Genomic DNA, 27,620 nt, shown 5'->3' on the forward strand with positions numbered 1-27,620 from the left:
TTGTGCTATCCCCTTACAAAAAGTGGCCATGGCACAGTCATTGGAGGTAGGCAGAGCCCTTTGCATTTTCTTTATCAAGGTTTGGTTCAGTATCCATTACAGCTCAAGCTAACAGTGCAGCCTTGCAGTGCGGGTTAGGAGAAAGCCTGCACCTGAGCTGAGAGCACAACATGCAGTCCAGTGGCCGAAGCTGCCACCAATCGGTCAAGTGAAGTGGGGCGGAATTGGTGGTATGGTTTCAGACAGCCAATGAGCACACTACACACTGTCCATCCAAGTGGTGGCCAGTAGCCTCATGGATGCATTGAGGAGCCTTCAGACTTAACCAAGAGAGGTTCTTAGTACACCCATGCTAACCTACATGTCTCTCTCTTTGATCCTGCAGGAGTATAATATCAGGATCATGGAGCCTGGTGATTTAACAGTGTGCCTCATGGCTTACAGAGAGCAGAGAAGAAGAAGAAGAGAGCGACGGAGGTGTCTGGCTTAGCAAAGGAAGAGGCACCCTCACCCAAGATGAAGGGGCGGCAGGGCTTGCTGCACACCCAGCTGAAGATCCATAGGGGGCTGTCGCCTCGCTAGACCCAAGGACTATGGACAGCGCCTTTCATTCCTGCAGATGACCGAGAACCAGTGTCGCTTAAGACTACGCTTGTCTAGGGAGCTGGTCGGTCACGTTTGCCACCTGCTGCAGGATTTGGCACCACGGGGGCATGGAGGGCATCAACTGCCAGTGGTCATGAAAGTGACCATGGAGCTCAATTTTTACACCAGTGTCTCCTTCCAGGGATCCACAGGTGACCTGTTTGCAAGCCTCCACACAAGTGTATCCAAGAGGTCATGGATGCCACTTTGACGAAGGCACAGAACCTGGTGCATTTCACCCAGGATCAGGAAAGGCAGGAAGCAAGAGTGCTGGGATTTTTGCAGATCTCTGGTTTTCCACAGGTACAGTCATGACACTGCACTCACATGGTACTTAGATCTCCATGACAAACAGCAGTAAACTACGTCAACCGCAAGGGCTTCCACTCTTGAATGTTCAGCTATGTACGACCACCACAAACACACCCTACAGGTCTGTGCACGATTCCCAGGGAGCATCCACAACTCCTACATCCTTAGCAGGTCTTAGATCCCTGACATCTTCCAGCGTCCAGAGAGGCTGCAGGGTTGGCTCTTCAGGGACAAGGGCTTCCCACAGAGGATGTGGCTGCTGACGCCTGTGTAGTGGCCTCAGGCTGCAGCAGAGCGACGGTATAATGAGGCTTATGCCACCACCTGGACTTTGATGGAGTAAACAATAGGCCTCTTGAAAATGAGGTTCTGGTGCCTCAACAGGTCCGGTGGAGCATTGCAATACGGTCCCCAGAGGATGTCACGCATCATTGTCATTTGCTGCACGATCCACAACCTGATGCTGCAATGGGGGGAGGACCTGGCTGAGGAGGAAATGGAGGAGCTGCACGTATCCACGTTGTCAAAGGGCATGACAACAATGATGTCCTCGAAGGCAAGGATGCCAGCAATGAGGCCATCACACTGGGCAAACGAGGCCGGGGCAACTACATCTTCTTAACCTTCCTAACCCTGCCACAACATCTTGGTACTCCCCAAACATCCACAGCGGAGGTGGAGGCAGCCTGCTCTTGAGGACCAGGAGCTGGAGGGCTCTTCTGTGTAGCAGTGGCACCCTCCTCTGCTTGTGGAGCTGGAGCTGCTGTGGTCACAGGAAGAGGGGATTCGGATGGGCAGGATACTCCCAAGGGTGACCTGTAGGATGGTCGGAAGTGTGCACCTGCTGATTCTACCCCCATGGATGCCTGGATGCCATGGCTGACTCTTTAAGGACAAGGGAAAATGGCGTGAGATGAAGCTGGCCCCCACCCATCTTGCGTTGACACTCTTGGAGACCAGCTATGCCCGGCCAGATGGGAAGGATGCCTGGCATGTGTGGGTGGTGAGTGGTGCCATGGACAGGATGAGGACATGATCCACAGGGCAGATGAAGATGTGTGTGAGAGAGTGAATGGTGCTGACGCTTGAACTAGCAGTGAGTGAGATCCCTGGGATGTGTGATGGGTTTGTGAGTGTGTGAGTTAAGAGTGATGAAAAGAGTGACTTACCCTAGTGGAACAGAGGAGATTCATCCTCCTTCAGCACTGGGTGGCTGTTCTCTTTTGCAGGGCATTGCCACTGCCTCCCATGCTTGATTGGTGACCATGCTTGCTAGTCTTTGTGCAGAGCGGGAAGTAGAGGACTTCACGGCGGGCTTCCAGAGTATCCTGTATTGCCTGCAGGAGGCATTGTGAAATTTGGGGGCAGCATGTTTACTCTCATTGGCAGCCATGACTTTGCAGCAGCTTCTGATATCTTAGAGAGAGCTAGCTCCATTCAGGAGCATCCTTTAAATATAGCCTCAGGATTACTGAAGGCCTGAGGTGATGGTGGGTTGGGGGAATCAGAGGCTGCCCCGCCAGTGATCCAGCATGTTTGCTGGGAATGCATTATTAATCAGGTGGGATGCACTGGGAATGGGGTGATACAGTGCAAAAACCCACCATTGCAGGTAAAATGTCCCTTTTCCCACCCGCTAGCCCACCTTGTGCAAATCTAAGGCAGTTCCACCCATAGTGTTGGCTGTTTAGTTCCATTGATTCAAAAGCAGTAAGAAGTATGGATCTTGGTTTACAGTTTGACAAAAGAATTCAATGTGAAGTACATTTCCTGCCATTACTGCTGGGTTCAGAAGCAGGAGCTGTTTTACTCCACAATGTGTAGGATATTCCAACATGTTAGCATTTTTGTGATGTTGCTTTTTGCCAGATTAGTAATTCATGCCAAAGGTGCAGTAGTGTTACTCAGAAGTACCCACTATGTTGTTGAACACTGTAAAACTTGTTTTAATTGATGAAGATATAAGGGCATATTCTCTATATTGTTGCTAATATCATAAAGCTTCACCTGCAATGAGCACAGGATAGGAATTCAGGCACTGAAGTCAGTGAGTCCTGCAGGATTCCCCACCCTTTAAAATTCTTCTTCTTCATTCCTGTGCCTATGGACACACAAGGCAGATGAAGCACTTGCATCTGTTTCCGTAACTAGTTTTTCTCTGAAACAAGTCGCAAGCCTGTCGTCTGAGGCACCACATCAAGCATGGCTGACCCAGAGACTCTCCCGCTCTTACTGTCTGCCATAGGTGTATTGGAAGGGCGTATAGGTTGATAATCAAGCTGTTTGGCCAAGTTGTGAACACACCTTCCTTGACTATCATGCCCTGGAGTGGAACTCAAACCCAGAGCTTCTGGCTGTGAAACAGGGACACTAGCCACTTAGTTCCAAGGCCTCTCCTTTTAATTGACAGGAAATCTACAAAGCTTGCTAACCTCCATCCCAAATTCTCATTTATCTCCCAGAGGGATTGAACTGCAAATGGCTAAAATGGTACCCTTTAATATGATTAAGCAAAGACTCATAATACTCATCAATGATTTTATTGCTTACCATGTCAAAAGTGAGTGCAGTACATGGAATATTATAATTTCCTTGATTGCAACTATCCTTGACTTGAGACTCATGGTTATTGTGCAGGCTATTGTTTTATGCTATATCGGATTCAATTGGTTATATTTCCAATAACAGTACTTTTTGGTACATGTACAGCTGTAGCAGTAATGTATTGGGTTTCATATAAACAACTTGAGGCAAACTCCCAGTCACTGGTTTGGATTTTGCTCCCTTTAAAGTGCTAGTTTTGGCTATGTTGGGTCAGCTGCTGAATTAAATGCATTATCATGGTGAGTAGACTAATTGAAATAGAGGAGGAGAAAAATGTAGCTGAAAGAGAAAACACAGTAGAAACACCCTGCAACAAGCACTCTGTCAGTTGATGAAGTGGCAGTGAAGAGCTCTTCCACACACTAGTCCTATCCTAAGCCCCTCGAGCTTGTTCCACCATCCAATTAGATCATGGCTGATCTGTACCTCAATTGCATCTTCCCGCCTTTATTCTGTAACCTTTAAAACACCCTTGCCTGAACAAAAATCTATCAATCTCAATTTAGAAATTTGCAAGTTACCTAACCTCAACAGCTTTTTGGGGGTGAGTTGCAGATTTCTACTATCCTTTGTTTGAAGAAGCACTTCTTGACATCCAAAATGTTATGTCCCCCTGTTCTGAACACCCCCACCAAAAACAGCCAAAATTCACAAACAATCCGCAATAGCTCAATTCCATGTTTATCAAATAATGAAGCAAATGTCAGATCTAAAGTGATTCTAAAATTAAAATTGTACTACTGGCCAGCAAACCCATCCTGTCTGAACAGTGTCTTCTGCAGTTAAATGTATTCAAATAACTGGTACTGAGGGAAGATATTTCCCTTACTGTTATGGGTACCAAAATCATAAAGCTATTTAGAAAGAACGGCCTGGATTTTAACCTGGTGGCAAGTTCTGTTTGGGGGATATGAGGCTGTTGTTTCCTGAATATCCTATAGAATTTAACTGCAGAAGTCTTTAAGTGGGCTTTCTACCTGAATGACAGGTTAAAGCGCATTCAAGCAGGAAACCTGCTTCACATGGTTGAAGCCTCTGAGAGCAGGTAAGGAAGTAAAAGAGACAAGATGGTTGTGTTGGTCTGGATCAGAGTGGTAGGGAGGGGTTGGATCGCAGAGTTGGCTTGAGATTGCAGTGGGGGTGACCCCATGGGGATTGGGTTGGGGAGCAATTGATGGTCAGGGGGTCAGATGTGGTCCACTGGGTTGGGTGTCAAGGGAAGGGTTTCCATTGGAGGTCAGTGATTCTGATGATGATCAGTGGCAGGGGAACTAACAGATTGCAAGGGCATTTTACTGGGTAGCTGGTTGGACCTGGAGGAAGCACTCCTGCTCATCTTAGCCCACAAGCATTGCTAAAAAGGCATTTATCTTATAGATTCAGCCCTTTTTGCCTCCTTTCACCTAACAAGCCAGGGAAACCTGGCTACATGTGGTCAAAAATAAAATCACTGTTAAAGTTAAGGCACAATACCTGAATATAATACTTAAATGACCAGCCTACTTGCCGCAAGCATTTTGGTTGCCCACCCTTCATCTCACTTCTGTTAAAAACTGGTCATGGGTTGGTCAAGGCCAGTCAGATTTCTGGTTCAGATATCTTGCATTTTAACCTTTGATACAACCCCGACCCACCTGTTTTTGGGAGCTAAAATGTGGCTGAACCGGTTTACAATTTCTTTGCACCTAGGCCACAGAGGTAATATCCCTCAGTGTTAAGACTGAATCTCATTATATTTGAGTCCTTTCTGTACCTCGTCAATTAATTCAATTAGAGAAGGATGTGGATGGAAACAGTCATAAAGTGAAGCAGAATGAGCCGAAAGGACAGAAGGCCACTGTGTTACAAACATTAAAAGCAAGGAGCTGTTTCTATTGAGATGTGATCAATCTTTTGCTGACCATTATGCCCAGTGCATAAATTTTCGTAAAGTAAACTCTGTTGAATTATATTTGTTTCTACACTTTATGAGAAAGGGCAAGTGCATAGAAGAACACCTTTTAGACATCTTTACCTGATCAGTACTAATACAGTGCATACAGTGTACTACAGATGAGGTAACGTAGCATCTTCCCATTCTTGTTTCTGCAGAGGCTGGAGGGAAAAAGCTCCGAAGTACCATCCAACGCAGTACAGAAACTGGATTGGCAGTTGAAATGAGAAATCGGATGACTCGGCAACCAAGTCGTGAGTCTACAGATGGGAGCATGAACAGTTACAGTTCAGAGGGAAAGTAAGTTCAGTGTATAGATGAACTACGTGTTACAATGCTTCAACAACAGTACACAGTGCAGGGGTGGGGGGGCGGGAGGGTGGTGAACAATATTGGAAAGGGGTTAAGCAACATCAGGTTGTTGGGAAGGGGGTAAGTGTCAGGTTGTGGGGGGGGGGTAAATAGTGTCAGAAGGGGATGAGCAACATCAGGGGTGCTGGGGTGCCTTGATACTTCTTCTGATTTAAAGGGCTGCACTCCTAGTAGGGCTTATGCCTGCTAAGAACAGCACTAAAAACTCATGGCAAAAAAAATCTAGTTAAGTACCGAACAAACAGCCCAGGTTTACATGCTATCAGGTCCCAGGGCAACATCAGTGGGGGCTCATCATTTCAACGTTCGCCTCTATTGGGATTGGAAGATCTGGGTCATTGGGAAAATCTTTCCCCCCTTTGGGAGGGGGGAAGTGTGGAAGCGAGCGGGAGTGGGCGCGCCTCTGATTGGCGCACCCAATCAGGCCGTGCCGCCATTTTACATGGGCGGGCCAATTAAGGCCCGCCCAGCATGATGTCTGCCAGGAAGTGCTGTGTGCTCCTTCTGCAGTCGGGGGGGGGGAGGGATTCCCTCAGTTGGGAATGCGCTCTTTTGCGCATGCGCATGAAAGAACGCATAGATCTCCCTGAGACTAAGTGCTGCCTCAAGGAGATCAGCTCTGATTTAAAACTTTCAATTAACAGGTTTAAAAAATTTCCCTGCCATGTCCCCTCATCTGACACTGTCACATGAGTTGGGACATTCCCATAACTTTTATTGAAACCTTGCTTAAAAATTTGAATATCCTCATGAAATATAATCATGCCCATGGATGAGGTTTCATGCTTTTTCTGAAGCCCGACTGGGCTCCCGGCCTGCCCGCCAACCATAAGGTTGGACGGGCAGGTCCATTAACGACCTTGATTAGTTTTTCAATGGTCTCAAGAGGCCGTTGACAGGTCGGCGGGCGCGCAGCTGACTTGGCTGTGCCCCTGCCGTCCTGAAAATAGAAATGATGCAGGGTGACATCGGGAGTTCCACCCGACCTCATCCCCCGTCATTTTACGCATCGGCAAGTGTTCCCTGCCCCCGCTCGCCGACCGGAAGATCCTGTCCGTTATTATCATTTGAGACCTGTATCTTACATTAGAGTTAACTAGCAACGCAAGTAAATGTTATGTAGCTTTAAGTTTGTTCCATATCTATTAAACTAACACTTTTGATACAAGTTACACATACATTGAGTTCCTCAGTAGATCCAATGTCACCTTTCTGTGAGGACCACAATCATCTAAAAATAAATAAGTAACCATTGAGTCAATTATAGTGAAACTGTACTATCAAAATATACAGTGAACATTGCGTAAAGTCTGGACATTGTTAACAATAAACCATCAATGTGTTCATAACTAATTCCTACCTTTGCTACCCCAATAGAGCAATTAACACATGCATTAACATCTTACTCTCCTAAAATAGCGGAGAGAGGAATTTAACACTGTACAGGCACATTAAGGGCGGAATCATCCCAGATTTGCAATAAGTGGGGCAGTGGGTGAAAAAAGGATGTTTTATTCAGCAGCAGCAATGGCGGCCTTTCATGCCATTTTATCCAAAACCCACTTCATTAATCATGCAGCCACAGGAAACGCTGGCGGGTGGCCTCCAAATTGCCCACCACACCTTTACCTCGCTGTTTCCTCGCTCCGAGTGCCATATCTAAACTGCAGCCGCCCACACAGGTCTCAATACTTGCAGCCCAGGACTGCTCCAGTGAAGACATGGCCCTGAAAGCCAAGAAGAGTTCCGTGACCCATCATTAGAATGCCTTTTGGAGGCCTGCTGTGATATCCTCCGGCTCTGTCTGCAGGAGATCCAGCAATCTCACCACTCCAGCTTGGGGGACGGTGGCAGTGGCGATCAGTGCCAACGCTGCACAGAAGAGGTTGGCCATCTAGTGCAGAAAGAGAATGTATGATCTCATCCATGCCGCCAGGGTAAGGCAACCATCTCATCACTCCAAACTCACAAGCCCATCACACATTCACTGGCATCTCACTTGCTGCCAGCTCAAGGGGCATCACTACTCAGTCTCTCACACACCTCCTCACATGTCCATCTGGTTTCATCTCCTCTGGAGACTGCCTCCTCAGCCCTCCCCATCTTGAGGCCACTTGCAGAGATCAACATGTGCCCCCACACATACCCTGGGATACCCCCTTTCTCCAGTACAGCCATCTCCCTGCAGCCTCTTCCCTTGCCTGAGGCCACTTCTCTCCCTTCCTTAAGCAAGCCATGTCCCTGTAGCCTTATGGCTGGTCTGGTAAGTAGTGACCTGCCCATTGGCCTCCCTAAAAGTGATCTGCTACCTGCAAACCCTGGCACTGATGATCGCAAGTGCTGCCCGAAGCCAGGGAGGCAAACCTCGAAGTCTTGAGCGAAGTGCAGCTCTCCAGATGCATTTCTCTATGTATAGCTGTGAAACACGTCAGAGTGCAATTATGCTGATGTGCCCGGATGATCCAGCATGGAGCGAAGATTGCAGCAAGCTGGGCTCATAATAATATGCAGATGTATTACAATAAAGTTCCTGACATGCAGTGGCAGGAAACATGGCCTGCCAATGACAGGCGGAATGGACGTTTGCAAACTGGTTTCACAACATCATGAAACCGATTTTTGGCCTTCCCGCCATATTGCCCACTAATGCCCGCCATGACGCTCAATGCCAACAGACACAGAAAATTCCGCCCTAAGTGCTCATACATTGCCATGTGTCACAGTGATTTCCAGGATATAATGTCAACCGGATGTGCATACTGAACATGATGGGACAATAAGCCTGGCCAACATGTTACAGGTCCTGCATACTGACTCAAATTAGAATTCTTTTCCAATTTTCTCCCCATTTTCCCAATCCCTCCCCTCCTTTAAAGTTGCTAACTCATACTGATGTGACCATTCTTCATTAATAAGCCTTGGCAGTGAGAGCTATTCACCCTCTGAGAGTCTTAATGCAGGCCTAATCCTGTTCCTGGGGTGACAAAAAAGAGAAACCAGATACTTCCCCAAAAGGTGAATAAGAAAATTAGTAAGGCAGTAATTTCTGGGTTGCTAATGTGAGGCCCTTAACAACCAGTTTAGAACAACACTAGTGAAATTGTACTCTCTTGGACACAGATTACTTAGACACAGACCCAGCAATGGTCAGAAAGCAAATTACCTTAAAAGAAGGGAATCTCAAACTGTTCAAAAAATAATAATTCTGTCAACTGTTCATTGGAGTGTTTTTGTCGATCTAGTCTTTGTTGGAAAACCAAAGTTCTCTGTGTTTCAAAGTTAAGAGAGTGTAAAGATCAAGAAATATAAATTGCAGCATAAAGTTCAAGGTTAAGGTTACCAATTAATTCTTAGCATAAGCTCATTTTTTCATTTCTTTAATATTACTAAGTGTTGCACTCAATTTCCTCTTTTCTTGCACTTGTTTTCCTCATAGCCTTATCTTTCCTGGTGTTCGCTTGGCATCAGACAGCCAATTCAGCGATTTTCTGGATGGCCTTGGCCCAGCCCAGATGGTTGGTCGTCAGACATTAGCGACACCATCCATGGGTAAGCAGCACCAATATTTCACCTTGAACTCAATAATCCTAAAGGAAGATGATACTTTGACTGTCAATAATTCCATTTACATTTTGGGAAACCAGCTAGAAGCATTGTGACATTGTAAATGTTTACACCAATGCAGTGTATCTAATCTACAGTGTTAAATGACTTTCATCATTGTGACAGTTTATATTTTTCCTACCCCATTTCAGCTCACTCATTATCTTTATTCAGTAAGCTTTGTAGGACTGTGACTGCATTCAGGCAAGCACAAATCCATTGCTCACACCTGCAAAACTGTTATTGTATGGTGGAGACAGTAAGTTACACCAACAAGTTGTTGTGAGACATTAAGCTGAGATATGATATCACTTTTTTACTTGTAATGTGGAAGTTTTCTTCAAAACTTGATAGGGATCAATTGGATTTTCCTCTTAAGAGTGTTTTGGTGTTTGGGCTAAGAGTTTTAGCACAGTGAATCATGAGGTAATTATTAATACATCATCAGTCCAGTGTGGCTTGTAAAGAGGGTGTATGTTAAAGGTTCTAAAGATAAAGTCAGAAATCAATTTCTGTGTCAAAAGGTTATGGGTTAAAGCCCCACTCGAGAACTTGAGCACATAATCTTGACTGCCACTTCACTGAGGGAGTACTAAATTGTTGGAGGTGATGTCTGTTAGGTATAAACATTAAATTGAGACCCTAACTGGCTATTCAGATGAGCATAAAAGAGCTTTGCGATGAAGGGCAGCAGTTCTCCTCGTGCCTTTATTAATATTTATTCCTCAGCACCCAACACTCAAACTATTTGTCTAATTTGTCATTTTGAGGCTTTGGTGTGTGCAATTTGGCTGCCACTGTTGTCGATAATACAATGGTCATTGCACTTCAGGATTACAAGGTGCTACGCAAATCCAAATTCCCTAAATGTTATTGGATCCAAACATTGTCTTTAGCACAATTTGATGTCCTATGGCATGCCTCTGATCCTCACATAATGTACAACATTGAAGACACCAGGGGCTAGAGTGCTGATTCAGGCTGGTTAAAAGACACGCCTCAGTGCTTTGGGACTTTCTCACAGTTGGGCAGTTGAATACTAAGCCCTCTCGCGCTCACCACTCACACTCCCTCACTCTCCCCATCCACTTCCCATGGCTCATTCATGCCAACCCATGCCCCCACTTGCCCACTATGGCCCCCTCTTACCTCCATGCCAACCCATGCCCCTTTCCTCATCCCAATGGCCTTTTATAGCCTCTTTACCAACCTATGCCCACCTACTCATCCCCATAGCCTCTATGCCAATTCAGTGCCAGCTCATGCCAACACATCCCCTCCACACACCAATCTTTGCCGTTACACTCTCCATGCCAACTCACCCAGTACCCACCACGGGCAGACCTCAGGGGCAATGCTGGGATGACATAAAATTAAGTTCTAAGAACCTATTACAGACTTCACTATATAAAAAACAACACACATTGATAAAAGTCCATTCGATACATTTAAATACCCTCAAGTGCTTAGTCCAGTATAAAGCAAACATTTGTATTCATAGCCGCACATCAAAGACAGCTAATCCCTTAATAACCTGTCAATCAAACTGTGAACTTATGTTCCCCCACTGTGATAACGATAAGATGTGGAAGTAGTCAATCAGTAATAGTGCTTTAACGATAGCCTTTATGATTATGTCAACAAACAACTATTGAAACTACAAGCATTGATTTTTTTCAACTCAGACACACTAGGCTTTTTTTTCAAACTTTAAAGAGCTGGGGATTTAAATAACTTGACAGCTTGACAGTTCCACAGGCCTTACCCACCTTTTACAAGCATCCATGTCTACTGTTAGAAATCATAAGTCACATGCTGAGGAAACAGACCTTGCTCCTAGGAAAAGAGGCCTGTTTGAACTCAGTACTGAGTTCAAATGACCCTGTTGGACTCAGGTTTCCCCAGGTATGAATTACCTCCCACCCACTTTTCCCTACAGGTGATAATGGAATCTTTCTAGGGCATGAGACTTCCAGATATGGAACCCAGTGCCATTTTGGAAAAGTCGCAGAGTCTCCATGACTTCACAAAAATCCGGGCCTTGGTCTTTCAAGCACTCCTGCTGGCAGTTTGGAAAACTTGGTTCCTGTTTGTTTGTGCATGCATAGTAACCTGGCTGTTGTGGCTTAAAATCGACTTGGAAGGGTGAAAGAGGAAAACAAACTAGGGAGGGAGAGAAAACACAAACAGGGAGAGAGAGAAAGAGAATTGCGTAAGGAGAGAGAGGGAAACACAAAGTGGGGAGGGAGAGAGAGAGAAATAAACTAGGGAGGTAAAAAGGACACACAAACACCTATGGAGGGAGTGATAGAGATGCACAAACTAGGGGAGGAGGAGCAGGATAAATATGAACTAAAGAGAGAGAGGGCAACACAAACTGTTTCATGTCAGTCTGTGTTGCGCGCCAGCGTATAATGTGTGGTTTTCAGGGAGTGAGGCAGCTTTGGCGTTTCTCCCTAAAGACTATGTCTCATCTCCCTGAAGCTGGCCTCAGTGATAGAGTGTGGGAGTCAGTGAATTGAATTATGTTAGGTTTTGATTTCATAACTTTTCTAACATGCTATGTTTTGTAAAATATCATAAAACCGTACAAAAACTTTAGTTAGAGGTTACTTAAAGCAATGATGGCCTTGTGGAAATAGTGGTATTTCTCATCGTGGTTGATACTGTAGAAATATCACAGAAATAGTTTTATTTAAACATATTTTCTTTAAATTTTCCTTTTTGTGTTCATTGATTTATGCTATTCATTTCATATTAAAACAAAAAGCCAAATATTTTAATCAGGGCTTGGTGATACGAAAACACCCAATGAAGGCAAATGCAATAATATTTGCAAACAGTGAGCAAATGTGTAATGAGCAAATGAGCAATGTTGGCAACCCCACCTCATGCTGGAAAGAACAAACAGCTTGTTGTTTGCCTGGGCCCCGAACTGACCAAGTCCGCCTTACAATAAAATCGCCCCTTTCAAGTTTGAAACTTTTAACTAATCATTGACCTATTGGTCTTGAACATCAAGTAGCATGAAGTGGAAAGAGGTAAAGAGCTCATGTAAAAACAAAGATGGGTGGATGGTTAGAGATATGCTTTTCTTTTCCAATTTATACAGTAATACAATATTTTTAGAATGAATAGATCACACAGGAGGCTTGTTCTATGAAATTGATATGCATGTTACATCTTCATTTGGCAGCATCCATAGAGAGAGAAACAGAGTTTCAGGTCAATGACCTTTCATGAGAATTGCTGAGTATTTCAAGCATTTTCTGTTTTTATTTCAGAATCCCTGCATCCGCAGTATTTTGCTTTCATATCTTAACCCCACTCTTTTAATCCAGTATTTTAATGCAAAAGCACAAATGGAGAAAGATAAAAATTTGTGCTCTGCCACATAATAATGTCAGACTGAAATCTAATTTTCCAATTAACCCATGCCTCCCTTCCAAATAGACTAATGATATAAACAACGAAAGGCTTAACAGAGCAAATTGAGGCACAAAGCATGGATTTTCAGCCTACTTTAAATCTCAAGCATTACTTCAGACTTTAGACAAAGAATGCAATATCAGTAACAAACATCCAGGGAAAAATCTTTGCCCCGTCGGGGGGGATGTACGGGCGCATGCCACCATTTACATGGGCGGGCCAATTAAGGCCTGCCCAGTGTGACGTCCACCAGGAAGCGCTATGCGCTCCCTGTGCAGACAGGAGGGATTTCCTCAGCCGGGAGTGCGCTCTTTCGTGCATGCGCACGAAGGAGCACAGATCTCCCTGAGGCTAAGTGCTGCCTCAGGGAGATCATTTCCAATTTAAAACTTTTATTAAACATGTTTTAAAATTTTCCCTGTCATGTCCCCTCATGTGACTCTGTCACATGAGTTGGGACATGCCCATAAGTTTTATTGAAACCTTTCTTAAAAATTTAAATACCCTCATGAAACCTCATCCCACCCGTGGATGAGGTTTCATGCTTTTTCTGAAGCCCTCCAGGGCTCCTGGCCTGCCCACCAACCTTAAGGTTGGACAGGCAGGTTCATTAATGAACTTAATTACTTTCTCAATGACCTCAATAGGCCGTTGACAGGTCAGCGGGTGAGCAGCTGACTCGGCTGCACCCCCGCTGACCTGAAAATGGAAATGAGGCAGGGTGACATCGAGAGTTCCACCCGACCTCATCCCACGTCATTTTACGCATCGGTGAGTGGGCCCCTACCCTGCTCCCCGATCGGAAGATCCTGCCCCAAATGAGTTTTTCTGAAATTCCTTTGTCTTCTACTTTCAATTAAGGCATTAGCTGCTAGAGGAATTTTATTTCAACATATTCACCTATATTTTTATTACTATTACACATTTCAAGTTTAGAATTTGTGTGTTTTTTGTACCTCCTTCACTTCATTCCTACGATGCATCTTTTGCCATTTCACTACAAGAAAATGTCATTGCTCTCTGGATCCTAGAGTGCACATGAATGGGGCCTGTTTGGAAAATACTGGCAGGGTGCTGATAATTTGTGGAGAGTTTGTGTCCCCAGGACCTTGTGATTCTTCAAATCTAATGCATTTCAAACATTCTTAATTGGAATTCTTCCAAATAGTAAAGGCGAGAAGTGTGCTTTTTGGAAATATATACTAATATATTTACTGGGGATCCAAAACAAGACAGCACTAAAATACAGTGCTCCTGTCTAAATGTCTGTAATTTTGGTGAATGTGCATCATGACATAACAGGAAGAGGGAAAGCTACCATATACATGTGATCCATTGATTTGACATTTTGCATGCCAACAGTCCAAATTTTAGAAGGTATGTTAGAACGATTGTTAACCGGCAGATATTTTTCCATGGGCTTTTTGAAACAAATTGGTTAATCTGTTTGCGTGTAAGTTCTCTGCTATTTTAACAAACTTCTCTTTTTGTAAATGATTTCGTGACTCATATACAGCACAACGTGGTGGCATGATTGTTGGTGGCTGCAATGATAGAAAAGAAAAGGAAAGGAACTGGCCTCACCATGTGTAGTAATGGAAGTGGAATGAAACAGATTGAGTTTCTTTGTTTTGGAGGGAAGAGGTTACTTATTTTGTACAGTTCTCCTGTCCCCTTTTCCGAGTTACCTCTGTGCCATTCACAATTTTTTGACTGAGGATGACAAGCAACCAGCCTCTAACCTTTTCCAGTACTGTTTGTTAAGTGGTTACTAATTATGTCAGACTTGTCAGGGATGATTTGCAATTTGACGTTCTCAATTGCCCAGCAAAGCAACCGTTATCCTACATTCAATATCTCTCCCTGGCAACACAGCTGAAGTGGGAGGATTGTACCATTGTTCCCATATTTTGCAGTCCGATTAAAGGCTGCACTTACCTAGGGAGCCTGTTTTTGAATGTGTAACACACGAGAAAGAACAGTGAGATCAAAGAAGAGGAGTGAAGAAAAAGAAGCAAACAAAGCAAAAGGCACAATCACTTCACTGATTGCTTTTTCATTTGCTCTGGTATTATGCAAAGTGCATTGATAATCCTGTTGGTTGACTAGAGAGAGTTATCTAGCACATGCATGATGGGTTGAATGGCCCAGTTCTGTGATATATATTCTATGATCATTGACCTGAAAGTGATGATCACTTCAAATGGTGCACATTGACCTCCAGGTTGATTCTGGAGCAAAGTCTTAATTGCAAGCTCAGGTCAGTGTGGAAAATAAGACTGTTTAAGAAATGAACTGCTTTTTATGATCTTAAGGTGTGTACTGAGGCAATATATCTGATCTTCATTATCTTTAGGTGATATCCAAATTGGCATGATGGACAAGAAAGGACAATTAGAAGTAGAGGTCATCCGAGCCCGAGGCCTGGTAGGAAAACCTGGCTCCAAAGCTTTACCTGGTAACCAAACCTTTTTTTCACTTTTTATGCTCAAGTGAGACAATCATGGATAAATTCAGACTTGACAGGACTCTTCAAGAGAGTGTTTATTTACTCCTTTCTTCCAAACACAACCTGCCAGAAACGAGTTATTTATGGTCATTTCGTGGTATTTTCATTTCTTCACATAAAGATATTTTTTTCCTCAAATGTGAAGAAATGTGCTGTATTGTTGCAAGAATACTACATCTAGGTGATCAATATTTTCATCCAAATTTAATCTAAGTAGTTTTCCTTGTCTGATGGATTCCATTAAGCCATGCACGTGGCACCTTCTATACTGCCTCATAATCTAACAGTAATTACTTTCTTTCTAGTATTGCATTTTAAACAGTGGGTTAAAAATAGCAGTGGCATTGTAGATCAGAATGCTAAGCCACAGGCTTACACCCTCAAATTCCCACATGGTTAGTTTACCCTTTTCAACTAGAAAAGGTAAGTGCTTCCTCAATTATGTTGCAATGGGGGGTGGGTGGGGTGGTGGAGTTGAAAGTCAACTGTCAGGGTACCTGATCAGATTTCACACATCTCCTCGCGATATGACTGTACACCCAGGACTAGGTTTCCAGCTGATTCAATTTGCTGGGGAAGGTGCATCCCATCCTAGGAATTTTGTTTTTTTAAGTACTTTGAAAGATGTTCGCCTTCTGTTTTTTTTTAATGACACGATCAGACTTTCATAATGGAAGTGATTAAATAGCAAATATTCCCATTCCTGCCCCAAGACTTTTGGGTTGCCTTGTGCAGCCAATACAGAAGGAATAGGCGAGGAGGATCACAAGATCAGAAGCAAACCCTCAATTTTGTAGCCATATAAATTAATGGAAATAAAATCAGGTAGGCTCCATTATTACCCTGTTTTTGTCCTGAGAATATAGTAACCTCAGATTTGAGAACAGGAAAATCTGCCCCTCATCTCCTGTGTTTTTAAATGGGCAACACTTCCAGCAACTTTACAGGCAAGATCATGCCTCTTTAATCCTACACATACCGATATAAGGAAGAGACTGCTTTCAATCACTTTTCAGAGCAGTCAGACTTGCTGTCTCTTGGGTTTCTTTGGTCTTTCTCATTCCAAAAGTTATAAAATCATTGGGATTGACCATTAACTTTTTCCCACCCAGTGGAAGCTGGACAAGGGGGCACTTAAAATAGAGTAGGTGGCTTATGCATTATCACCACCCCAGTCTGGCTAATTAGAACATTAAATAGCAAGCAGCAAGGTCACCTGCCCAGAGCTGGCAGGGTCCTTCTTTAAATATCCAGCTCTGGCCTCTGACTCCGATTAGGTCCTTGGTGGGGAGCTTCTATCGATGGGGACAGTTTGTCTCTGAAAGTAATAAAATTCAAATCCAGACGCTAGGTCAGCAGTATACCCCAATAGTTCCCTCTTCCCAATGTTTCAAAGTACAAAAATAAGCCCTTCATTAAAACACTAGTAGTCCAACCAAATTGGGAGCATAGGTTAGCAGTAATGCTCCTGCTATGAAAAAACATCATTGGTACTTTGAGCAGGAGACTGAAACTGGGACTCGTGCATGGCTGAACTTGTGATGCCACATCCACAGCAGCGCATGATGTGTGATTCATTCATATGCAGATCCCCCACTGGACTGACACAAATGTCCAAATTATTTTGATGGCAATGTGTACATATCCAAAACAATTAGATTTATTTCAGGAAAACTGCAGCAGTGTCATTTTGTTTGTGTCTTTATTTCTTAGCACATTTCTGCCTATTTATTTATTTATTTATTTATTTATTTTATGAAATCCTTAAATACACGAGTTTACAATAACAACAACATACTATATTTATATAGTGCCTTTAACTTAATGAAACACCCCAAGGTGGTTCACAGGAGCATTATAAAACAAAATATGACACTGAGTCAGATAAGGGCAGGTGACCAAAAACTTGATCAAAGTGGTAGTTTTAAGGAATGACTTAAAGGTAGAAAGTGAGGTAGGGAGGCAAAGAGGTGTAGGGAGCGAATTCCAGAGCTTAGAGCCAAGGCAACAGAAGGCACAGCCACCAATGGTGGAGCAATTAAAATTGATGAGGCTCGAGGCCAAAATTAGATGAGTGCAGATATGTTAGAGAGTTGTGGGGCTGGAGCTTACAAAGATAGGGAGGGGAGAGGCCATGGAGGGATTTGAAAAAAAGGGTGGGAACTTTAAAATCAAGACATTGCGTGACCGGAGTCAAAGTGCTCAGCAAGCATGGGGTAGTAGGGAACGGGTGAGAGTAAGGACAAGGGCAATGGAGTTTTATGTTAAGTTAAGTTTACAGAAAGTTGAATGTGGGAGAACAGCCAAAAAGGCCTGGGAATAATCAAATCTTGAGGCAACGAAGGCATGAATGAGGGCTTGAGCAGCACATGAACGCAGGGGTAAAGTCAGGTGATGTTATTGGTGTGGACATAGGCAGTCTCAGTGATGGTGTAAAATGTGATCAGAAGCTGATCTCAGGGCCAAATATTCAATGGTCTGGTTTAGTCTTAGATTGTTGCCAGGATTTGTGATTGAGTCAGTAGCTAGGGAACGAAGTTTGGAGCAGGCACTTACTAAATATTTAATTGCAGGAAATTACTGCTCTTCCAGTGCTGGATGCTGGATAAGCAGTCAGATAATTTAGAAACAGTGGAAGATTTGAGGGAGGTAGTTCGCATATATATGAAAACTAACACTGTCCCTTTGGATGATATCACTGAAGCACAGTATATAGATGAGAAATAAGAGGAAGTCAATGATAGATCCCTGGGGGGGCACCATAGTTAACAGTACAGGAGTGGGAAGAGAAGCCATTGCAATTTATACTCTGGTCATGATTAAATAGACAAAAACGGAACCAGATGAGTGCAGTCCCACCCATCAGGGTGACAGTGGAGAGGGGTTAGAGGAGGATGGTGTGCTCAACCATTTCAAAGGTTGCAGACAGTTCATGAAGTTTAGTCACAGTCAAAGAGAATGTAATTTGTGACTTTGATAAGAGCTGTTTCGGTACTGTGACAGGCGCGGAAATCTGAGAAATTCAAACATTGAGTTCTGGGAAATTTAGGCATGGATTTGTCAGGCAACAACACGTTCAAGTAATTTGGAGAGGAAAATGAGGCTGGAAATGAGGCAGTAGTTAGCAAGAAAGGGATAAAGGCCTTTTTTTTTGAGAACAGGAATGATGACGGCAGATTTGAAGGAGAGAAAGACAACACCTGAAGAGAAAAAGCTGTTCACAATACCATCTAACATGGGATCAGAAAGGGAAGTTGGATGATCAGCAGCTTAATGAGAATTGGATTGAGGGAGAAGGAGGTGGTTTTATGGCTCAGAGAGGGCATGACGGAAAATAGAAAAGAAACTAGAGAAAAATATAAATTGAGGATTGGGGGGGGGGAGCTTTAAAGGAACAAATGAAAGCCTGCCAAAGAATTGTACATCATTTACTCACATAATCCTAAAACTGTGATAATCTATTGGGTTTAAGAGAGCAAGAGTTTTGCCCCTGTGCTTAGTCATTCCTGATCCATATTAGACCCAGGTTTGGTCTGTGTAGAATCACAATTAGCTTATTATTAGCTGAAGTATACATTACCACAGGGGCCTCTGCTTGTCCAGCACAACTGCATCAGAAAATCTGCAGAAAACCTGGAAACGATCAGGAATATCGCAACAGAAATTCACCTCCCGCCTGCCGACCACCATCACCACCGTAATCTCTGTACAGTAACTTTTGCTGGAATATGTATCTGTAGATATGTCAGGTGAGGAAAGTACTAGAATGCTCCAATCACAATCAAATAGTCTAGTCCCACAGTCTAGGCTAAAATATTGTTATCAAAGGAAGAACAGAGGGTGCCTGGCAGCAAATAGAACAATATCCCAAAAAAGTTAGGACCTACCGTGCAGACGGAAAATTTCTCAACATAAGATTTTCTGTATATTATACATCATTTTATCTCAAGAAATGAATCCAAAACCAAAACTTTGATGCATGTTATTTTATTTAATGAGAACAGAGTTCAAAGTGAGTTATTTGTCCAGCAATCTATATTGTAATGGTCCAATATCCAAGTGCACATTGTATGAAAGTTGATAACCTTTCTACAGATATACATGGCAGGTGTACAGTATGGTGCACACACAAAAACTTGCATTATATTATAAAGAGAATTAGAGTTAAAATGTGTCAAGGTACATAGTTTCTGCTTTGGTAATCATAATATTGTCTGAGCTACCTCATGTAATTCTGTGTTTTAATATGCTGTAGCCTATCTGTTATCCTATAGAAATATCGGACTTTAGGAGCAAGAGTAGGTCATTCAGCCCTTCGAGCCTGCTCTGGGATTTGAGAAGATCATGGTTGACCTGATTGTGGTCTCAACTCCACATTCCTGTCTGCTCCCCATACTCCTTGACTCTCTTATCTATCAAAAATCTATCTAACTCAGCCTTGAATAAATGCAATGGCCCAGCCTCCACTGCTTTCTCCACTAACAATACTCTGAGAGAAAAAAATTCTCCTCATCTCAGTCATAAAAGGGAGACCTCTTATTTTTAAACTGCATTCGCTAGTTCTAGTCTCCCCCAGAGGAGAAAACATTCTCCCTGTCTCCACCCTATTAAGTCCCCTCAGGATCTTATGTTTAAATAAGATCACTTCTCCAATGGGTATAAGCCCAACCAGTTCAACTTTTGTTCATAAGATATGCCCTTCATCCCAGGAGTGAGTCAAGTGAACATTCCTGAACTGCTTCTAACACAATCATATCCTTTTTCAAATAACAAAATCAAAACTGTTGACAGTACTCCAGATGTGGTCTCATCAAGGCCCTGGACAGCTGCAGTAAAACTTCTCTACTTTTATATTCCATTCCCCTTGCAATAAATGCCAATATTCCATTTGCCTTCCTAATCACTTGTTGTACCTGCATACTAACTTTCTGTGGTTTATGTACCAGGACACCCAGATCCCTCTGTGCCACCAGGTTCTGCAATTTCTCTCCATTTAAATAGTATACTGCTTTTCTATTCTACTTACCAAAGTGGACAAAATTCATATTTTCCCAGATTACACTCCATCTGCTAAGGTTTTGCCCACTCACATAACCTATCTGTATACCTTTATAGGCTCTTTACCTCCTCTTGACCACTTAATTTTCTGCCTAACTTGGTGTCATCGGCAAATTTGGCTGCCATACATTCAGTCCCTTTATCCAAGTGATTGATATAGATTGTAAATAGTTGAGGCCCCAGCACTGATCCCTGTGGTATTCCACTAGTTACAGCTTGTCGACCTGAAAAAGACCCATTTTCCCCTCCTCTCTGCTTCCTGTTAGCTAACCAATCCTTTATCCGTGCTAATGTGTTACCCCCACACCATGAACTCTTATTTTTTGTAGTAACCTTTGATGTGGCACCTTATCAAATGCCTTTTGGAAATCCAAGTGCACCATATTTGCAGGTTCCCCTTTATCCACGTTATTTATTACTTCCTCAAAGAACTTTAATAAATTCGTCAACATGGGCAGAATATTACGCTCGGTGTGCGGGCGCACACCTGACACACCCGAACGTAAAATGACGCACAATGACGTCGGGCGAGCATCCCGATGTCATCGTGCAGTCTCACAATTTTTTCTCGGTGGGCGCATACCAGAATCAGCTGCACGCCCGCTGACAATTAAAAGACCTATTAAGGCCACTAAGAAGCTAATTAAATTCAAATTTACACTGCCCATCCAACCTAATGGTTGGCGGGCAGGCGAAAAGGCCAAGCGACCTTTAGGTTTTTCAGGAAACCTTATCCACAGGCTGGATTAGGTTTCCTAAAGCAAATAAACATCAAATGAAAATTTTATTTTTGAATTAAAAACATGTCCCAGCTCATGTGAGTCACATGAGGGGACATGTTTTATGGCAATTTTATTTCCTTTATTTTTATTTAAACAGCGCTTCATCACCCTGAGGCAGCCCCGTGCCTCAGGGAGATTGAAGTGCTCTTTCACGCGCATGCACGAAGATCCCCCCGCCTGCACAGTCAGTGCTGAGCGCGGCCGCTCACATTCCACGGTGGGCGGACCTTAATTGGTCCACCAGCGTGACACTGCGGTGCGGAGCCAAACGCGGGCGGCAGTCAGCTTCCTGTCCGCCACCACCAAGGGCAAAATCACAAAGCTATGTTGTCTCTGCCTGATCCTATTATGATTTCCTAAGTATCTTGCTATAACCTTTTTAATAATGGATTCTAGCACTTTTCCTATGATTGATGTTAGGATAATTGGCCTATAATTTCTTGCTTGCTGCCTCCCTCCTTTCTTGAATAAAAACATTTGCTATTTTTCCAATCTGCTTGGATCCTTCCAGAACCTAAGGAGTTATGGAAGATTAAAACCAATGCCTCTACTATCTCTGCAGCCAGTTCTTTTAAGACAATAGGGTGCTAGCCATCATGTCCTCTGGGGACTTGTCAGTCTTCAGGTCTAATAATTTTCCCAGTACCTTTTCCCTGGTCATGCTGATTGTTTTAAGTTCCTTCCTCCCTTTCACCTCCTGATTTTAAAATATGATATCTTTGGGAAGTTTTCTAAGTCTTCTACAATGAAGTTAGACACAAAATATCTGTTCAGTGCTTCCGCCATTTCCTAATTTTCCATTATAAATTCTCCAGACTCACTCTCTGGAAAACCAACACTCGCTTTTGTTATTCTTTCCTATTTAAATCTAATAACTGACTCGCCTAATCTACGTATAGATTAAAGTCACCCCTGATTATCTTGGTAATTTTCTTACATACCTTAATTGTATTTAAATTTTTATATTTCTAGCTAGCTTTCTCTCATACTCTATTTTCTTCCTCTTTATTTTTTAAGTCATTCTTTGCTGGTTCTTAAAATCTGTCCAACCTTCTGACCTACCACTAACCTTAGTAGGTTTGTACAGTATTCCTTTCAATTTGATACTATTCTTAATTTCCTTGTTTAGCTACATATGATGTACCCTTCTTAAAGAGTCTTTCTTTCTCACTGGGATAAATCTTTGCTGAGAGTTATTAAATGTTTGCTTCAATGTCTGCTGCTACCTCTCTACTGCCCAACCTTTCAACATAATTTCCCAATTAACTTTAGCCAGCTTTGCCTTCATACCCTCATAATTACCTTTATTTAGGTTTAAACACTAGTTTTAGACTCACACTTCTCAACATCCAACTGAACATGAAATTCTATTACGTTATGATTGCTGTCACCTAGAGGCTCATTTACTAATGCAATACTACCAGGCCTAAGAATAGCCTGCTCCCTGATTGGCACTAGAACATACTGCTCTAAGAAATTGCCCGAAATGCGCTTTATGAACTCATTTTCCAGGCTACCTTTGCCAACTGATTCACCTAATCTACCTATAGATTAAAGTCACCCATGATTATCTTGGTACTTTTCTTACATACCTTAATAATTTCTTTCTAATTATACTCTGTCCTGCAGTGTAACTACTATTAGGGGGTGGGCTATAAACTATTCCTGCAAGCAATCTCTTACCTTTCCTATTTATTTTTACCCAAGCTGATTCTACATCTTGCACTTTAAGCTAAGATTATCTCTCATTACTGTACTAATGTCAACCTTAATTAGCAGACCCAACCTGCCACCTTTTCCAAGCTTCCTGTCTTTTCGAGATGTCAAATACCCTTCAATATTCAGGTCCCAGCCTTGGTCACCTTGCAACCATATCTCTGTAATGGTTATCAGCTCATACATATTTAATTCTATCTGTGCGATGAATGCTGCATCTACTCTGATACAGAGGCTATAGTTCTGTCTTTTTACCATTTTTCCAATCTTTGACTTTGTCTGCTGGTGCATTCTTAAGTTTGTACGTTCCATCCTTCCTGTCACATTGTGGTTATTATTACCCATGTCCCTATTGCCTTGTCGCTTCCCTTCAATTTACCACATCTCTCTTCACATAATCCCTTCCCCCTAGTTTAAAGCCCTCTTTACCACCCTAGTTATAATAACGCTATGTATGTGTAGTATTCAGCACAATGTCGCTTAGTTCACATATCACCAGTTATTAAAATTGCAATTTTCTTATTTCTTCTTTAGCACCATATGTTAAAGTTTATCTATTGGAAAATGGCATCTGCATAGCCAAAAAGAAAACAAAAGTGGCACGAAAAACACTGGATCCTTTGTACCAGCAGCAGTTGCCATTTGAAGATAGCCCCCAGGGAAAGGTTCTTCAGGTAACCATTTTATATACAATTGCTTTGTTTTGGTTTAAATCATGTTAAACTAAACTTTCAACCCAATGTATTGAAATAAGACCCCATTAGTGTTATAACCACAATCCTCATTCCAGCTGAGCATAGGCATTGTCACCAAGGGTATCTGAGGCCTCCACCAGTGGACTCCTTATTTGCAAACAGCCTAGACATTCAAATAATTTTAATTCTGCAAATTGGCTCCCTTACTCAAAGGGGCAGAGTGGATGGATGCTTGTGGTGGGGGGGGTGGGGCACCTCGGCAACAGTGCTCACATGAGCTATGCTAATGAGGTTCTCATCAGCTGACCTTTTAACCTAGAACAGGATCCGTACTGTAATCCTGCCACGTTTGCAATCTAGGGGGCCATGAAAACTTTCTATTGCATTCTGTTATATGCTTTATAATGTGACCTGTATTCAAATAACTACAGAAAGCTGTAGCTAAAGCTGAAGCAGTACAACCAAGAGTGTAGTGTTTATAGACTGCTCCAATAAGCAGTCTTCTGCTCATTGATTGAAGAAAAGCTGCATGTGGGGCAATTTGCTGCACAGCTACCATCATTTGCCTTCAGTTTGGTGTACTAGTAATACAAGATAAAAATTATTTAAATTATTTTGTGCTTCAATTTCTTGTGCCTTAAATTTACTCAGAAGCAAAAAGAAGAATGCATTTATTACTTATTTTAATCCCTCATCTTTAGTTCCTTTTTTTCTTTAATATTTAGAATTTTCCTCCTCTCCCTCCCCATTACACCATGCACTGTTTCCCAGCACAGGAAGAGAGGTCTCTGCTTGGATATATGGGAGAGATGTTTCCTGTCAGTTCTTAGCATAAGGATGCTATCTTTTAAAACAAAAACAAAAACAGAATTACCTAGAAAAACTCAGCAGGTCTGGCAGCATCGGCGGAGAAGAAAAGAGTTGACGTTTCGAGTCCTCATGACCCTTCGACATCTTTTAAATCTGAGTTCACTGCCTTTTCTCGATATTTCTTTACTTCTCAAGTAAATACTTAACCATCTCAACTGTTATGGCTTCCTGAGGCTGTATGTTCCATATTACTGCAAATCTGCATGAGGACATTTCATATTTTTCTGGACTTGCTTTTAGCAGGTTTAGCTTGACCAAGAAGATTGTGTCCACTTGGCATAGATTCCTCTGGGACTGTTCTCTACTCGTTAGTTCCCTTTCTTAATTTAAATAGTTCAATCAGATTTTCTCCTTGTTTCTATAGCTGAGAACAAAATACTGTTTCTCCATTGAATGTATAAACAACATATGTGAAAACCTGTATATGTTGTTGTGAGATCATACCATTACCAAACTATTAAAAGGCTTCCATGTTAGGCATGGGATAGCAGGGGTTGGGTGTGGGGGATGGTTGGTGGAACTGGCTCACAAGGAGTGCAAAAAGAGCAGCGACAGAATTTAGCCCTCGATGGGCGGGCGGGCCCCACCGGGCTTGGCGGCGGGCAGGCAGCTGAATTCCACCGCCGAAACAGGCCCCGCTGCCATTTTGAGTGGGCAGGCCAATTAAGGCCCACCTAGTGGGCTGCCCGATGGGAAGCGCTATGCGCTTCCTGTACAGGGGTGGGGAGGAAGTCCCCAACTGTCAAAGTGCACTCCCTGAGACTAAGTGCTGTCTCAGGGAGATTGGTGACAGTTTAAAAATCCTCAAAAATAGAAAAGTAAAAAAATTATTAACATGTCCCCCTCATGTGACAATGTTTCCTGTTTTTTCTATTGCCCGCTGGGGCTCCTGGCCTGCCCGCCAGCCTTAAGGTTGGACAGGCAGGGCCTTTAATTGGGTTAATTATCCTGTCAATGGCCTCAATTGCCCATTGACAGGTCGGCCGGCGGACAGCTGAATATTTAAATGGGGCGGGATGACGTCGGGGGTTCCTCCCGACATCATCCCATGTCATTTTCACGTCAGCAAGTGGGCCCCACCCCCAACTCGCCGACGGAAAAATTCTGACCCAGGTCTTGCACACTTACCATCCGGAGATAGCAACCCAACCTCAGGTCTGTGGGGCTTCTACCTCACTTTCAGTTAAGTTTAAGTCATAGTCTCAATAACGTTATTAGGTGGTGATTTTGTTATGCTAATTAGGCACCTGCCTGCATTTAAAGGATTTTCATCAATGGTTTGATTTCTGCATGTTAAAACATAAAGGGGCAGGAATGGGGTCAGGTATCTCGATCCTGATATTTTAAAACCACTTTTCCAGAGTCTCCCAGTTTTAAATCAAAAGATATTCCCATTCTTCATTATTATCCCATGACTGACAGTGAAACGTATGCATATATAGACATCAGGTGCAGGCAGGATTGGATTTAGCCATGATGCCCCTTGTGGTTGAATAGCAAATTGACACAAACTGATGTGGCTTGCCAATGAACAATGCACAAAGGTGCCAATTTAAAATTTCAGAGGAAAGGTGGGTCAGAAGTGGGAGTGAATGAGAAAGGATAATAAAAAATAAATAACTCTCAAAAGTCACTACTGCAGTGTTAAAATACAAAGATAACTAACACAATATTTTTTTTTCTCCTTCAGATAATTGTTTGGGGAGATTATGGACGAATGGACCACAAGTCCTTCATGGGAGTTGCACAGATCCTATTAGAGGAGCTTGACCTGTCCAACATGGTAATTGGCTGGTACAAACTCTTTCCCACTTCCTCACTGGTTGATCCAACTTTGGCCCCACTGACAAGAAGAGCTTCCCAATCATCACTTGAGAGTTCATCTGGACCTTCTTATGCTCGTTCATAGCAGTTGTGAAAGTGTTGCGATAGCAACCAGTGTTCAGCTCGCAGATCGTAAGCCCTGGTTACACTGCATGCTTGATGTTGTGTCTTCTGAGCCTGTTCCTAGGGATTAAAAGCAGTCCTGTGTTCTCAGAGGAGATTGCACACATTGTGCCCTGAGAAGGTCCTTAGGGAAGGAGTGCAGTTTTGCAGAACTTATATGGTTGCTGGAATTAAATGACAATTTTTTTTTTGTCCAATCAGAAGCCATGAATATAAAAACAAATAAATAAGAACCTATCAATTCACACAGCAGAAGCCCTTATTTTTCAATGAACCATTTTTTTTTGGTTGTTCTTATCCCTGTTGAGTCGCCTGCTACTCCTATCCCACCAGCTTGGTTCCTATAGCAACAGGCACTGATGTCATGAAGGCCAGCTGGTTGTTAGATCTGTGAGACAACAAGGGAGTCTCATCGTGAGGAGAGTTGAAAATAGTGTCCAGTAACGACTACACATCACCAGACGGGGCAAAACGAAAAGGAGTCAGCTGAGCAAAACTGTACAGGACAAGAGATTTAATTTTTTTTTAAAATGCAAAACATAAAATGGTACTGATGTTCAAAACCGACTTGGAAGCTCCAGAAAGATACCACAGTGGTTCACAAAGGGAGAGGGCTATGTGATCTGATATCATTGTTTCTCTGCTGATATACTGTATGAAATTTAAAAAAAAATTTTGCATGGACACAAATTTAGCTGAACTTAAATGAAAATAAAACATTTAAAATTATTTTCTTGAGGCTGAAACTTGCAAAAAAAAACAGCCATTTTCAACAATTTATATTATTTTTTAAAAATGTTTCACCAGTGCATGGTTTTATGGGGGAGTGAATGCAACAGTGTGATACAATGACACCGTGTTTCCCATATTCAGAGTAAATCATTCATGAGTCTGTCTTTTGCAGACAAAGATTATTAAGGAAGGACTGGGCTGAATATAAGTGATTTCAATGTGATGTTAAGGAAAAAGTCGCATAATGGACAAAAAGATAGTTAAAATAATGACACAGACCTTCAAAGTCCGACATTATTCACAGATTACACATGCTGCTCTGTCCCTTTTACTAGGTAGTTTATTGTATGCTCTGAGTACGACCTCTGTGTCTCTAGCCACTCAAGCCCCTCATCCGGGTTAACGGTAGCAGA

The 27,620-nt window shown here is 42.7% G+C and overlaps 1 protein-coding gene across 1 annotated transcript in view; it reads left to right on the forward strand.

Annotated features, from left to right (window-relative positions):
* The window catches only part of rims2a (regulating synaptic membrane exocytosis 2a), a 1,407,304-nt gene extending 1,380,532 nt beyond the window's left edge, over nucleotides 1-26,772 (forward strand). Inside the window, 5 exon segments of the mRNA XM_041189340.1 lie at nucleotides 5,653-5,794; nucleotides 9,303-9,415; nucleotides 15,255-15,356; nucleotides 23,498-23,637; nucleotides 26,219-26,772. Of these exon segments, the coding sequence (XP_041045274.1) occupies nucleotides 5,653-5,794; nucleotides 9,303-9,415; nucleotides 15,255-15,356; nucleotides 23,498-23,637; nucleotides 26,219-26,437 (716 nt within the window). The 3' untranslated portion in view covers nucleotides 26,438-26,772.
* The last annotated feature ends 848 nt before the right edge of the window (nucleotides 26,773-27,620 follow it).

This window comes from Carcharodon carcharias, chromosome 6 (assembly GCF_017639515.1).
Source record: "Carcharodon carcharias isolate sCarCar2 chromosome 6, sCarCar2.pri, whole genome shotgun sequence".
Taxonomy (NCBI): Eukaryota; Metazoa; Chordata; class Chondrichthyes; order Lamniformes; family Lamnidae; genus Carcharodon; species Carcharodon carcharias.